The sequence below is a fragment of the Rhamphochromis longiceps genome, linkage group LG3, assembly GCF_057381845.1.
Source record: "Rhamphochromis longiceps isolate RC_006_pf linkage group LG3, R_longiceps_female_GT1.1, whole genome shotgun sequence".
NCBI classification, from domain to species: Eukaryota; Metazoa; Chordata; class Actinopteri; order Cichliformes; family Cichlidae; genus Rhamphochromis; species Rhamphochromis longiceps.
Genome location: NC_140559.1, coordinates 71,031,056 through 71,047,431, shown reverse-complemented (window position 1 = coordinate 71,047,431; position 16,376 = coordinate 71,031,056). Strand labels below are relative to the sequence as shown.

The 16,376-nt window shown below is 41.9% G+C and overlaps 2 protein-coding genes across 2 annotated transcripts in view; one reads left to right on the top strand and one right to left on the bottom strand.

The window, feature by feature from the left end:
• The window catches only part of LOC146676629 (uncharacterized), a 456,001-nt gene that overhangs the window by 255,123 nt on the left and 184,502 nt on the right, over window positions 1–16,376 (top strand). The window lies entirely within an intron of this gene.
• Window positions 12,811–15,696, bottom strand: LOC146676640 (protein NLRC3-like). The gene is made up of 4 exons (XM_085401231.1): window positions 15,669–15,696; window positions 15,259–15,338; window positions 14,748–14,976; window positions 12,811–14,606 (listed from the first exon to the last, which is right to left on the bottom strand). Exons 1-4 carry the CDS (start codon window positions 15,694–15,696, stop codon window positions 12,811–12,813), a joined length of 2,133 nt encoding a protein of 710 aa, XP_085257357.1.

Below are 16,376 nucleotides of genomic sequence, written 5' to 3'. Positions count from 1 at the left end.
TTGAAATGTGAACATTGTTCTGCTGCAGTCAATGGACTAAACCAGAGAAGAAGAAAACAGACTTTACCATGAAGATCCTCAGTGTGGATCAGTATAATATCAGCCTGATGTCTGCAGTTTAGTGTCAGCACAACTTTCACATCATATTCATCTCAGCACAACTAAAACATGCTGACTGACCTCAGAGTTTCAAGTCCACATCCTGGACTCTCCAGGAAACCACACAGATGCTTCACTCCTGAATCCTGCAGCTTGTTGTTCAGGCTCAGGTCCAGCTCTCTCAGATGGGAGGGGTTGGACTTCAGTGCTGCTGCCAGATAATCACAGCTGATCTCTGACAAACCACAGTCCCTCAATCTGTATAAAGAATGAAAGATGTAAGTTTATTAGACAAAGTGTGAGCTTGAAATCATTCAGTGTTTCATCATCTGTTCAGAGCTGAAGAAGGTTCAGAATGTAGAAGTTTAGAAAATGGAAACTCCAAACAGCTGAAGCCAACAGGAAGCAGCTTCAAACAAACACAACAAGAGAAAAAACTCTGAATGTTTCACATTAAAGTCGTACATTTCTCATAAAAACAGGACAAAGACTTGAAAAAGTCGTGTTTTTCCTTCCAGGAACCACAAGGCTTCACTTTTAAAGGTGAAGTGTGAAAGAAATGGACATATTTGAAGTCCAACACCTTTTTCCAGTCACATTATTAAAGCAGACAAACTACAAGCTCATTTTCATTCCAACAAGTCATCTTCTGACCTGGACTAACAACACTGGTCTCTATGTGCAGCTGGCTGTGAGACCAGTGCTCAGGGAGCGTCTACAAAGTGCAACACTGAAAGAACATCGCACACTAGCTGTGTCCCAAAACGTCGGCTGCATCCTTCGGAGGACCCGGTATTCGCGGTCTACGTGGGCCGGGTCCTTCAAAGACCGAAAAGGCTGGAAGTGCGAGGCTGTGAAATGGGACGGTCGAGCCTTCAGATTTGCGTCACCGCTGTGTCGGTGGAGTTTAATAAACTCGGCCGTCTGCTCCTTGCTATCTAAAATATAACAGGACACTGGCGTAAATTCTCGACCGTCTCACACTTCTGTTTAATCAGTTTCCTGTTTAACGTTTATTCAGCTGTGTGAAAATCCCGGAGGAACTTTGATCTCAGCCAAACCGATTTACTCCGGAACAAATAAAACACAGAAAAAAGGCAAACAATTACATTTTTAAGTTATCCGAGTGACTTATATATCATGTTTCACCTGAGTAGCGAAAGAGCGGGGTCTGAAAACGATGAAGCCGGGCATCCGCTGCTCTCGCCGGCTGGAGTGACCATTGAACCCCCCGGCTTGCTAGCGAGCGGGTGGGGAACAGACGTCTCCGAAAACGTCGGCACACTTTTGCAAATATGCGATGTCTTGATAAACCAAGCAGATATTTGAAGTTTACACAGCTACTTTCTCGCCTGAAAATATGTTAAAAGTTTATTTTCTGACCCAGACAGATTAATAAGAGTAATTTGAAAACTTAGTAGCTGCCGCCATTGTTGGCAGCTGAAATTTGGCTGGGCCGCGCTATGAATTCTGGGATATGGTGGGCCACGAAGGACACACCCGACGAATCCTTCAAATTCGGGGAAATGAAGGACGCATTTGTCGGGCACATTTGAAGGAGTCGACAAATACGGACAGCCTTCATCGCCTGGCTGTGACGTAATCGGCCTTCAAATGCAGCCTCTGGAGGATGCAGCCGACGTTTTGGGACACAGCTACTAATTTGCTTCCATCATCCAACCTGAAGAGGAAACAGAGACACCTCCCCTTCAAAGTAAAAGCTGCTCCTTTTGGACACAGTATCAAAGAAAGTCTACAGTATAACATAGAAAAGACAGAACAAAGTTTTGGTTGTTTTTAAATTGTGCAGAAATGAAACTACACTAAGCTCAATTATGTGACAGACATTTCATCCCATGTCAGTTTGGCCTCATCCTGGGCCGGATTATCCAGCACACACTCTGACCACAGGCCCAGGGGCCACGCACAGCTGGGCTCCATCCAAGAGACAGCAAACAAACCAACACAATAATAAAAAGCACCATGTGATCTTCTTACATCTTCAAGACAAACATAGGAAAAACATGAGCATATTTGTTTCCTGATAAAATGATGTGACAGGTAGAACAGAGTAAAGTGGTGGTGTTACAGCCTTTCTCCCCTCTGCTGCCGAGGCTGTTAGTCTCTCCCAAAGTCAGCTACAGGACTTCCAAATGAATGAAAGCAGCAGAAGTGGCTTTACAAATGAAAGAGGAAGAGGAGAAGAAGAGGAGAGGGAGGCCACCCTGACCATCACTCCAGCTGAAAACATCACACTTCCATTAAAGTTGGTGAGAAAATGTTGAGCAGGATGAGCTGCTGGCTAATCTGGAGGCTGTAGCAGCAGCTCACAGTCACAGTGGATTTCCACTCATGAAAAAGCTCTGGCTGCTTCATTTCTCATCTCATATCAGAGACTTTAAAGCTTCACTGAAGCTGTACTGTGATGCTTCCATATTCCAGTGAGGCCTCCATAATGATTTCAGCTGTTCTGTACACACACTGTGTGCCCTGTATGGCTCAAAGTCTCTGCAGCCTGTTTTTATCTGCTATCATCAGATCTTCATCATCCTCATTCACATCCCTCACACACTCTACAGCCTCATCAGCACTGACTTCATCTTCACTGACTGATGGAGCACAACATGAACCTGTGGAGGCTGAAACACTGTCCTGTCAAACATCTCCCCGTCACCACTCCACTTCTGTCAGCCTTTAAATGAACCCTGCTCAAGTCTGTCACTTCTGTTTGGAGCCAAAAGAGGTTAAAGATTACGCCACTACATTCTTGTCTAGAAAATATTAAAGTGTATTTGGTGACACACAAAAAAGGGTAAAAGTATAGTTTGGGTCCACACATGTCCAAACCCTGGTGTGTAGGCCTACTTAGTATTGAGAAAAGCCCACTAAAAGAACGCCCACCAGACCAAAGCAATGGTGTTGACTTGATCAGCATTAACCCCGCCCCCTGACTTTGATGGGTGAAGCTGACAAATAAAATGTATTTATGAACAGCGATGCAGGGCCAGGAGTAGCAACGTGAATTAAATAAATACATCATTAAATAATTAAATGTGTCAGTAAAATAATTAAAATAGAAAACAAACCAACAAAATATGTAATTAACTAATTTGAATTGTACATAAATACTTAATGAATTATTTTAAATGAAATTAACCGATAATTCATTGTGATTTTGTTTTGTGTTTTGATGAGCTAATAATCAGCTCTCTTTTTCTCATTGTTGTTCTAAGCCGCTTATCCAAAGGTAAGGCACTACCTGTTGAATTATTTCCAAAGTGTGCCAAATTGGACATTACAAATTAAAGTCTACTCACTGAAATTACTGGGGAATGTCTGCTTTGATTTTGATGAGAATCTCATGACAGTACTGAGGATTTAATGCAGTTGGACTGCTAAAAATGATTGAATGCGGTTGGACCGCTAAAGGATTTAATACGGTTGGACCGTGGAAAGCAGTTGGACTGCTGAGTGATTTTAGTATATTAGGGAATTTGGTTATTGTTTGGGGTGGAGCCCGTATTGGTTATAAGGTTGGACCTGCTTCAGTCTTACACTTTTTTGGCTGTTTTACTGTTGTTCCAAAGTATTATAAATTATTCAAGAACGTCAGTTGGACTGATAGGAAGCGCAGTGCTCAGAGGTAACGCTTGCCAATGCCAAGGACGCTTAGGCATTGTCCTCGAAGAGGGATAGTCAGTTGGTCACTGTGGAGCTTGGGGCACTCCAGAATAACTAGGAGTTAGAGTCTCCTTACCGTTTGGAAAGGTAGTCTGCGCTTTTTTGGCCAGCAGAAGTTGGACTTCGGGCGTGTAACTTTAACTTAAAACTTCGGGGTAAGCCTTGGCTGTGAAATGCCAAAAATAGAGCTTCAGGCAAAGTTTGGGTTGGTTGACGCTTTTAAATTGAGTTAGGGATTTTAGAGATGAGGCCAGAAACTGTTGGACAGATACTGGTTAATTGATCACAAAAAAGTTGGACTTTATCGGTTGGACCGTTAACTTAAATTTGTCGAAATTGTTTAGGCGCTAAAGCTGACAGATGTGACAGTGGTTGTAAATATAAGACGTCTTTGTAATATAAAATAAGAGATCTCTGTGTGAAAGGAGTCTGAGGCAGTGCTGGAGCTATTTTTAGACTGTGTGTGTGTGAGTGTGAAAATGCAAATTAGTCAGCAGTGAACTGTTTAAACCACAGTTGGTTTTACAAATACTGCTGCAAACATTGTTGAGTGTGTGTTTAAGACGCCATTTATGTTCATTAGAGGGCTATAAATAAAGTTTTGAGTTGCCGTAGTGGATGTATAGTAATTGACTGAGTTTTGATATATAAATATAGTGAGTGCACTGTATATATTTAAGACTAACATATTACTTTTAGGAGTAACCTCTCATCAGCAATAAATGCTGGTGTGTTTTATTTTTTCTATTCTATGTGTGTGCTGTGAGAATTAATAGAGGTTTCAATTGTTTTCTTTGACTTGCTCTTTCTGATTATGAAAGGCATGTCTGAAATACTCTTAGGAAAGCGTGTTGTGAGTATATTCCTCAACTCTTGTCACAGTTTAAGTGTGTGAATGCTGTGAGTAGCAGGCTTTGAGTGATTGGGTGTGATTTGTACAAAATAATAAATAATAATAACACTATGAAAGTTGATAGTAGAGTGAGTGCAGAAGTGGAAGTGTGAGAGAAAAGGCGGTGTGTGTGTGAGACGATCTGACAAACGCAAAGAATTTAGTATATTTAGAAGTGTGTGCGTGAAATAAGGGTGAATTGTTTTAGATCAAGACTTAGTAAAACAAGAGTTTTATTAGCCTGTAAAAAAAACAAAACAGGAGAGATAGAAACAGAAAATATGGTTCTGAGCAGCTGCAAGGTTGACAGGAAATGGTGTGTGTGACAGGAACTTTGCATGCCCATAAAAGGAACTGACTGTGACAAGTGAGCACACAGAGAGAGAAACATACGAGTTAAACTCCAGGCAGATGAAGCAAATGGAGGTTTTAAGAAAAGAAATGAAAAGGATATTAATTGTATGCTTTAGTGTGTCAATACAGGTGGACTTCTTTCAACCTAGAATCTTGAGTACAAAACCATTGATTAACAGAATTGGGAGGAAAACAGGCCAGATTTTGGCTTAAAATTTTACAGCTTGACCTCCCACTTGTCCCGATCCTGAGAAGAAGCTCATAGGACAGTTAATCTCCTGATGAAGACCGACAGAACATCGTGGACTTCAAGAATTAACAGCAGGGAAAAGACAGTGCAACTGAAACTACACTGACGATACCAGCAGCAGCATGGAAGAAAAGCACGTGATGGAAAATGCACGGTGAACTGCAGGCTGGTAAGAACAGTGTGACATAACTGTTTAAAGACACTGAATGGGATATTTTGCCAGGCTGGGATTTAATCTAAAAGGAAAATACTGAAAAGAGCAACGGAGAAGAAACAGAGAAGAAACAGACTGTGTTTGCTGGGGATCACAAGACAACAAAGGACACTAAGAGAAGGGCACAGGGGCCAGTGGGAAGGTGAAGCCCAGACGAGTTCGACTGCGAGAATAGAGGGTACAATTGGGTTGAAATTGAAGCCGGAACTCAGGATGGTTTAGGGATGTCCACGTCACAAACAAAGAGGTAAACAAAAAGAAGGTAAAATAAAGAGAGAAAATAACTGACAATTACATTAATGAATAGAAGACACACATACAGATATTACATAGATTTATTTTTAGGATAAAGGGGAGAGCTTATACGTAGAAATGATTTTTTATACATATTGCATTTTGTGCCTTTAAGGGAGTTGTGGCTCAATTCGTCTCTTGTGGGTCACGAGCCTTTGGCTAGCGCTATGATTAGCCAATCTACTGTGAGGATGATATGAGTTATTGAAGGATTGCACACGCTTACAGACACATAGAGTCCATAAACACACATGACAGTATTGATTCCAGGCAAAAGGCCTCAAATTAATTTAGCGTTTAACTGAACTTGAGCTGGCCCTGTAACAAGTGACAGAAAAGAGGAACTGAATAGGAGTTTCTTGCTTTAGAGAAGGACCAAAGGAAGGAAAGCATATATTTTGGTTAAGTCTGATAAACTAGAATGAGAAGGTATTGTTACATCAAAGGAGCAAGATGAAATAAAAAGGCTATACCAAAAACAGGTTATAACATAGGAAATGTGAGTTTTAAAATGAAGTTAGTGTTAACACACAGGAGTTGTTTCAAGGCAGCGTTTAGCTGTGATAAAATGTATGCAGGAGTAATTGCTTATATGTTTAAACTTAATTGATTAAAGTGGTTGTTTTTTTGGATCTTTTAGTAGAATAGGCGCTTATAATGATTTTCTTGTGAAAGGAGATTCTAGGTCAGAGTGGAGGCCTTGCAGCAGCGAGACTTCTGTGTACAGGATGTTGATGATTAGATAAGGCAAGCGACAGGAAACGCATGCAGGGACGTGAAAGCAGCGTTTTAAGAGTTTTAAAATGATGAGTAACGTTGAAGAATATATATAAATACAAGTCAATAAGTCAAGAAGATAATTAGGATCAGGCTTTTGATTAAAGAGTCCCAAAGATGATAAGTTAGGGAGGTGCAGGAAAAGGTGTTTGGTTTGCTTTGCAGAAGATCTCGGTGACCACAGGGGGGTGAGGATCCTGGAGGCCGGAGGCATGATGGACCACAAGAGAGGGACGCAGAAAAAACCTAATCTTACGCATGGAGTGTTCTCGAGGGGGAGCTGGTGTTTATTACTGGACCACTTAGATGACATGAGGTTGTCTGATTTGCTGAGCCAGAGGACGGCTAGAGAGGGTCAGAGCGGGAGTGGTGACCCCGATGTCCATGATGCCATGGATGGACATGGAAGCAGCTGAGTGGGCCGAGGAGTGACCCAACACAATGTATTGTGACCTCTGGTGTTCCAGAGGTCGAGAGAGGGAGTATTGAGATTGGAGAGATATTTTGCTGCTATTGTTAAAGGCTCATGTTCTCACTTAGATCATCGATTTCTACTTGCATTTCTTTCTGGGAAAAATGGGGATTACTTTGGAAACAGGAAGTATTTTCCCCAATAAGCAGCCCTGGATTAGTAAATCACTCCAACATGTTCTCAGGCAGAAGAAGCTGTCTTGTTATGAGGAAGAGAAGAAAAAGATTGAGGCACAGAAACTTGTTGAAAGAGAGATAAAGCAGCTAAAATCAGGTGTAAAAGTAAAGCAGAGGATGAGCTGAATAAAGGACACTCAAGGCTGGCTTGGAAAGGAATGAAGTCCATGGTGGGGATGCAGAACAAGGAGCAAAGATGAATGTGATGCTGAATCAGCAGAAGACTTGGACTGATTTGATTCCAGCTTTGATATCATTGATTTCAATGAAGAGCTTTGTGATTGTAGCAAAGGGCTGGTAGCTCTGAGAGTCCCACTGATGAGGTGTTTGTGTGGAAATCTCTTAGTGGGACCAAAGAGAGAAAAAGCCCTGGTCCTGATGCTGTGGGAGGGAAATGATTGAAGTGTGCTGTGAGGAACTGACTGGGAGGTTTTCACACATTTTCCAGTCCTCCTTGGAACAACAGGAAGTTCCCAGCATATGGAAACAAAGGTTAAGTGTCCTATGGCACTCAGTGATGATGGTGCTGTGGCCCCACCACCTCCACCTCTTTGTAAAGGAACTAACTGTCATCTGAAGCTTCAAATGGAACTAAGACTTCCTCCACTAGGTGGCAGTGTCTGATGAGAAAGTGTTAGTGGAGCTGGCCTGGAGTCAGAAACAGGAAGATGCAGGATTTGGGCTGAAATGGGGAAAAGTGGTTCGCACTAGTGCCTTAAAGCAAGAAGGTTGTAGGTTGAAGCTTGTTGGCCTTTCTGTGGAGGTTGGATGTTCTCCCACAGTCCAATGAAATGCTGCTTAGGTTCATTGGTGCTTCTAAATTGGCTGTAGGTGTGGATGTGAGAGAGTGCTTCTCTGTCTCTCTCTGTTGGCCCTGTGATGGACTGCTCACCTGTGCAGGTGGACCACGCCTCTTGCCCTATGACAGCTAGGGCACAGGCTGCAGCCCTGTGAGCCTAAGCTGAATAAACAGTTAGCAAAAATGATCCATAGATGGCCTGAAATCCCCCAGTTAGCAGTTTGGTAGATAGCTATGACATGCTAATCCCATCCAGCAGCTGTATTCTACCTGTAAGCTGATCCCTGCTGAGCCAAAGCACTTTTTCATATACAAATTACAACCTTTAATAGAAACCTATTGGTCAGCATCTTATTAGCCTGCTGTTAGCTTCATTCCACAGAAAACTGAGAGAAACTAACAGAGTTGATAAAGAATAAAGAGAAATGTGCTGATTTAAAGCCTTTGAAGTGCTTCAGATGATCTCTGTCCACTTCTGTCCACTCATTCATTCATGTAAGCTTTCTAATGCAGCTTTGATCTTCACAGTCTGCTTCATGAAACTCATTCTAACCCTGAATGTCAGAGTGTTCCTCCTTCTCTTTCCCATCATTCATGCTGGCAGTGGAGGAGATTTGGATGTTGGACTGTGTTTTGGATGATGTGTGTATGTTTGTGTTGGACTGCTGTCTGTAAAGCAAACGCACATTTTGCTTTGGATTTCAGTGTCAGACAGACTTTAAGGTGGAATGAAGAGTTGGAGAGTTTCACAGTGAATTATCCAGTGGAGGATTTTTCTTCTTCTTTGAAGGTTTGAAATGTGAACATTGTTCTGCTGCAGTCAATGGACTAAACCAGAGAAGAAGAAAACAGACTTTACCATGAAGATCCTCAGTGTGGATCAGTATAATATCAGCCTGATGTCTGCAGTTTAGTGTCAGCACAACTTTCACATCATATTCATCTCAGCACAACTAAAACATGCTGACTGACCTCAGAGTTTCAAGTCCACATCCTGGACTCTCCAGGAAACCACACAGATGCTTCACTCCTGAATCCTGCAAGTTGTTGTCGTACAGGTCCAGCTCTCTCAGATGGGAGGGGTTGGACTTCAGTGCTGCTGCCAGATGATCACAGCTGATCTCTGACAAACCACAGCTCCACAATCTGTATAAAGAATGAAAGATGTAAGTTTATTAGACAAAGTGTGAGCTTGAAATCATTCAGTGTTTCATCATCTGTTCAGAGCTGAAGAAGGTTCAGAATGTAGAAGTTTAGAAAATGGAAACTCCAAACAGCTGAAGCCAACAGGAAGCAGCTTCAAACAAACACAACAAGAGAAAAAACTCTGAATGTTTCACATTAAAGTCGTACATTTCTCATAAAAACAGGACAAAGACTTGAAAAAGTCGTGTTTTTCCTTCCAGGAACCACAAGGCTTCACTTTTAAAGGTGAAGTGTGAAAGAAATGGACATATTTGAAGTCCAACACCTTTTTCCAGTCACATTATTAAAGCAGACAAACTACAAGCTCATTTTCATTCCAACAAGTCATCTTCTGACCTGGACTAACAACACTGGTCTCTATGTGCAGCTGGCTGTGAGACCAGTGCTCAGGGAGCGTCTACAAAGTGCAACACTGAAAGAACATCGCACACTAGCTGTGTCCCAAAACGTCGGCTGCATCCTTCGGAGGACCCGGTATTCGCGGTCTACGTGGGCCGGGTCCTTCAAAGACCGAAAAGGCTGGAAGTGCGAGGCTGTGAAATGGGACGGTCTAGCCTTCAGATTTGCGTCACCGCTGTCTCGGTGGAGTTTAATAAACTCGGCCGTCTGCTCCTTGCTATCTAAAATATAACAGGACACTGGCGTAAATTCTCGACCGTCTCACACTTCTGTTTAATCAGTTTCCTGTTTAACGTTTATTCAGCTGTGTGAAAATCCCGGAGGAACTTTGATCTCAGCCAAACCGATTTACTCCGGAACAAATAAAACACAGAAAAAAGGCAAACAATTACATTTTTAAGTTATCCGGGTGACTTATATATCGTGTTTCACCTGAGTAGCGAAAGAGCAGGGGTCTGAAAACGATGAAGCCGGGCGTCCGCTGCTCTCGCCGGCTGGAGTGACCATTGAACCCCCCCGGCTTGCTAGCAAGCGGGTGGGGAACAGACGTCTCCGAAAACGTCGGCACACTTTTGCAAATATGCGATGTCTTGATGAACCAAGCAGATATTTGAAGTTTACACAGCTACTTTCTCGCCTGAAAATATGTTAAAAGTTTATTTTGTGACCCAGAAAGATTAATAAGAGTAATTTGAAAACTTAGTAGCTGCCGCCATTGTTGGCAGCTGAAATTTGGCTGGGCCGCGCTATGAATTCTGGGATATGGTGGGCCACGAAGGACATACCCGACGAATCCTTTAAATTCGGGGAAATGAAGGACGCATTTGTGCATTTGCATGCGCAAAAGAAGACTTCACACACAACGCGCTCTGTTTAGACCCAGAGCAAAGAATATTGTTTGACAGATGACCCTTAATATGAAGACTTCGGACTTTACGTTTCCCAATTTTTGCTTTAAGTTATTTTGTTATTTACATAATAATGTAGATAACCTAATAATGATCCTTATTGCTGTTTTAGAGGAGCGGTGCTTCAAAGGATAGCTGCAGATTTCTGTCAGAATCTGCAGATTATACAGTACAAATAAAATGTTCACGTTTCTCCAACGTTGTCTTCCCAACAGTTTCACTGACATCTACACGGGATGGCCAGGAAGCGTTCGCGATGTCTTATCGGGCGCTGATAATTGGCGTCTGTCTTGTGTTGGTGACGTAAAAGACGGATTTAATGCGACATGACCGTTCAAACAGCAGTCGCTTTCTAAAACATCGGATATGTATCGGATTCAGTACCACATACGAAAGTGACCCAGGTCGTATTTGAAAATATCGGATTCGCGACGTTCACACTGTCATAGCATGATCGGATATGGGTCGCATAGGGTCAAAAAAGTCAGATTTATAAAGGTCAGAAAAATCGGATTTGATGCGCTTTCGCCTGCAGTGTGAACGTAGCCGTACTCTCAAATCCTCCCTAATAACAATAAAATAACTAGAAAGTGCATTTTCTGAAGAAACTGCAGTGTGAATGCTTGAATCTGAATGTATGCACTGAAATGAATTAATTGCTGAATTTTGAGTTAAAAATGTTGAATGATAAAAAAAAAAAAACCCGAATTTAACGTGAAAACAAAAGTGCTGAACTGCTAAAAGCTGAAGGTTACACAGAAGAAGAAGTTGGAAAAAAGCTGAAAATGTTTTAATTGTAAATTAGAAAAATCTAAGAAATGAGAAAAGAAACTTTAGAGTCAGAAAACACCTGAATGAATATTAAAAGTTCATATTCTTTGAATCACTGAATGACTAAAATGTGAGCCCTCCACTTGGATCCACACAGTTTTAAAGGTTTACATCTCTGAGCTTTTGAAAGACACGGTGTTGGAAAGAGAAGAACGATGGATACGTTTTGAGGGTAAAATGATGGCTGTAGAGCAAACACTGTGGACACAGCAGCAGTTGAAAGAGAAGTGTTTAAGATGAATCTTGGCAGAGTGAGAGAGAGCTCGTTAAGCAGACACGTGTGAGCCTGGTTGCTATAGTGACTGCACCCAAATGCCTCCATACACACGGACACAGACATGCACTTCACTTTTGCTGCTTAAAATGAACAGAAAAGTCAGCCCCAAACAAATCGCTCCCAAATGAAAAGTACAAGTCGTATTGACGAAATTCTTTCACCGTGCGCGACAGCAATGTCTAGTCTACTGAATTCTCAGTTTTCATGCCTGTGGAGTATATTATATGGACGTGGTGACAGTGTAAAGACACCCTGTACTTCTGATTTTCAAACGAACCTTCTGAGCCATTTTAACATTAGAGTCTATGGAAGAGTTGGAGGGAGGAGGCTGTGCATTGGTGACATTTATAAAAGAACCATAACACCTAGTACAATAGTAAACACATTGGATGAAAGAGGACAGCGATGGCTACGTTTTGAGGGTAAAATCATACCTGTACAGTAAACGCTGTGGACACAGCAGCAGTTTTAAAAAAGATTTTAAGATTAATTTTTTTGCTCCTCTCACTCTAGCAGTTGAGCTGTCTCACTCTAGCCCCAACATTCCGTCCCATACACACCCATTATAAACTCTGAAACGGGTGAAAAGACATCATGAAACTTAAACTGGAACTGAAGAAAAAGTATAATAGATATTGAAAAGATAAATACAAGTTGGATAGTTGAACGTCTTGTCTTCGTTTTAAAGTTTGAATGGTGGCTCTACGTCAATGTATGTGGAAGTAGATACAGTTTAAAGAAGAGTAAGTTGAATGAGAATTTGAAGCGTCTCTCCATTGAAATACATGGGGAATTTTTGTTGAAAAAAGTTGAATAATTTTAAAAATATAAATGTTAAAAATGAGAAAAATAGAAGCAGTCATGTCCAAAAGAAGAGGAATCTAACGGTGTTTGAATGGTTTTTCTAAGTTGAACGGTTTTGAAGGAGATAGAGTACAAAAAACGTACGGAATAGATAATAAAATAGTTTAAAGATTAGAAGAACAATACTGTGAATGCTTTTCAAGCATTCACACTAATTACACTTTAGCCACAAGAGGGCAGCAGCATTAATACAAGTCACATGTATATAAAGGTACAGTGATTATATTACAGTGATTTTGACAAAAACAAAACAGAGGTTCATGGCAGTGTGTTTTCCATAACATACCAACCAAATTAAATAATAAAAACTTTATAACTTACAGAGCTTTTTTAGAGGCTTTGACCACTGGCAGCAGCCTCAGAAGAGCCTCCTCTGAAGCAAAGTATTTCTTCAGGTCAAACACATCCAGATCTTTTTCTGATGACAGTAAGATGAAGACCAGAGCTGACCACTGAGCAGGAGACAGTTTATCTGTGGAGAGACGTCCTGAACTCAGGGACTGTTGGATCTCCTCCAGTAGAGAACGATCATTCAGTTCATTCAGACAGTGAAACAGATTGATGCTTTTCTCTGCAGACAGATTCTCACTGAGCTTCTTCTTGATGTACTGAACTGCTTCTTGATTGGTCTTTGAGCTACTTCCTGTTTGTGTCATCAGGCCTTGCAAACGAGTTTGATTAGTCTTCAGACCCAAGAGAAAACGAAGGAACAAGTCCAGGTGTCCATTGGGGCTCTGTAAGGCCTTGTCCACAGCACACTGGTAGAAGTATTTCTTTGAAGATTTTCTTGTTTGAAACACCTTCCAAGTTGTTTCTTGCTCTTCCAGCAGATTGAGTCCAGAGTTGATGAAGGTCAGGTGGACATGAAGAGCAGCCAGAAACTCCTGAACACTGAGATGAACAAAGCAGAACACCTTGTTCTGGTACAGTTGTTTCTCCTCTTTAAAGATCTGTGTGAACACTCCTGAGTACACTGAGGCTGCTCTGATATCGATGCCACACTCTGTCAGGTCTGGTTCATAGAAGATCAGGTTTCCTTTCTGCAGCTGATCAAAAGCCAGTTTTCCCAGTGACTCAATCATCTTCCTGCTCTCTGGACTCCAGTGTGGATCTGTCTCAGCTCCTCCATCATATTTGATCCTCTTGACTTTGGCCTGAACCACCAGGAAGTGGATGTACATCTCAGTCAGGGTCTTGGGCAGCTCTCCTCCTTCTCTGGTTTCCAGCACATCCTCCAGAACTGTAGCAGTGATCCAGCAGAAGACTGGGATGTGACACATGATGTGGAGGCTTCGAGCTTTCTTGATGTGGGAGATGATCCTGCTGGCCTGCTCCTCATCTCTGAATCTCTTCCTGAAGTACTCCTCCTTCTGTGGGTCAGTGAACCCTCTGACCTCTGTCACCATGTCGACACACTGAGGAGGGATCTGATTGGCTGCTGCAGGTCGTGTTGTTATCCAAAGGCGAGCAGAAGGGAGCAGGTTCCCTCTGATGAGGTTTGTCAGCAGCTCATCCAATGAGGTGGACTTTCTTGTTTCAGTCAGGATTTTAGTTTTGTTGAAGTCCAAATTAAGTCGACACTCATCCAGACCATCAAGTATGAACACAACCTGGAAGTCTTCAAGCCTGCAGATTCCTGATTCGTTAGTTTGATTAAAGAAGTGATGAACAAGTTCCACCAAGCTGAACTTTTCCTCTTTCAGCACATTCAGCTCTCTGAAAGTGAATGGAAATATGAACTGGATGTCCTGGTTGGCTTTGTCTTCAGCCCAGTCCAGGCTGTATTTCTGTGTTAAGACTGTTTTCCCAATGCCAGCCACTCCCTTTGTCAGCACTGTTCTGATTGGTTCGTCTCTTCCTGGTGAGGCTTTAAAGATGTCTTCTTGTCTGATTGTTGTTTCTGGTCTGTCTGGTTTCCTGGATGCTGTTTCAATCTGTCTGACCTCATGTTCGTCATTGACCTCTGCAGTCCCTCCCTCTGTGATGTAGAGCTCTCTGTAGATCTGATTCAGGAGGGTTGGGCTTCCTGCTTTAGCGATGCCCTCAAACACACACTGGAACTTCTTCTTCAGTTGGGCTTTAAGTTCTCGTTTACAGAGTGGAGCAAATATTTCTGAAGGTAAGAAATTCAGAAACAAATATTATATAATAAATATCATAGCCTTTCAGTACCCTGAAAGGATGAATGTCTATTGGTCCATTTCTTGAGCTATTAGGAAAGATCAATATTCAGTCTTTAGAGAAATTCTCTTACTGCTCTGGAGATGGTCAGCCATCTCATGCTGCTTAAGTCTCCTCAAGAAGTGGAGTGTGATCTTCAGAAATGCTTCTCTGCAGCTCTTTCTTTCATCTTCATCCTCTCCTTCAAACATCTCCTCATCCTCCATCTGGCTCTTTAAAGTTTCTGGGTGATCTGGACTCAGAAGCTTCGGGATCTTCTTCAGCTCGTTCTTCACAAACATGGTGATGTTGTCCTCCAGCCGCTGGAAAAGAAGACTATATGAATTACCCAGTGGTAAATGGACTGGTTCTTATATAGCTCTCTTTGATACTCTGTGCACACAAAGCATTTTATACAACATGCCTCATTCAACCAAGCACATTGTTCTATGCTTAAATACTTTCTTTCACACTCTGATGGATGCATCAGAGGGCAGCTTGGGTTTAGTACGTTACCCAGTACATTTGCCAGCCAGGGTTTGATTCACAAACATAACTATTAGCTGACCTGCTCCCCTCCTGAGCTACAGTCACCCCAATCTGACTGAAATCATGGAGCCCAAACTCTGATTTATGTTGGACACACTGACAATCCTCTGGTCCACAAAGTGCAGCATAGAGGTGACTGAAAAGAACAAATGTAAACGTAGTACTACAAACCATAACCACAGAGTCCAGGTGTGTTTGATGCTGCTGTGCAGACTGACCAGTGGAAACCTCTGCTCTCTGCTGGTCCACTCTGTGGAGGAGTAATGTATAATTAGCTCATGTTATGTCTGTCCACACACAGACACAAGCTAAAGGTCCATGAAGTGATGTTTGGATGGGTTCAGTCAATCAGATGACTGTCATGGTGAAGCTTTGCTAGTCCTGGTGATCCCACTGAGAATTAACAACTCAGTTTCCAGATGTCTGTAGTTTTCTGCTCAGTTTCTTTAGTCCCAACAGCTCTTACCATCTCCTGCATAAAGCTTTCCCTCCATGCTCAGATGCCCTGGAACAAGGTGCTCTCTTTATATCAGTGACTGGTTTAAAGTGACAACTCGCCAAACTTTGTGTCAGCAAAAGTAGTTCTAATGTTTCTTACATTTATTACATTTTTACATTTTTACACACACAAATCAATGAACGCAAAAACATGAACTTTCCAGATATTTTGTTTCACAATGTTACAAAACTCAGTTCACAACTCCACAGTCAGATTTACAAGTACAAAATATTTATGACCACAGTTTGAGCCGATGTATGTCCCGAGTCTGTGGACTCAGTGGTTTTGTTTTGATTGTTATTGTCTTTTGTTACAATTTCATTCTGATTAAGATTTTCTAGTTCTGAGGTTTTGGTTTCTGTGTTCCCTCTGTACTGTGTTAGTATTGTGTCTCTGTGTTCACTTCCTGTTTTATTTTGACAGTGCCATGTCCTATGTTAGTGTGTCTACTTTTGCTTCCCCTTGTCTGGTTATGTCCAATGAATCCTGCTGTGTCTCCCTTTTCTCATTCCCTGATTTCTCTTTTGTGTATATGAGCCCTTTGTTTTCTCCTGCTTGTTGCTGGTTCGTCTGTGTTGTCTCCCCGTGTCTCCGTTTAAGGTTTCAGGTTAGTTTTTTGGTTTTTTCAGTAGAGGTTATCTTAGCTTCTGCACAGGCCATCTCCACTGCACTTCA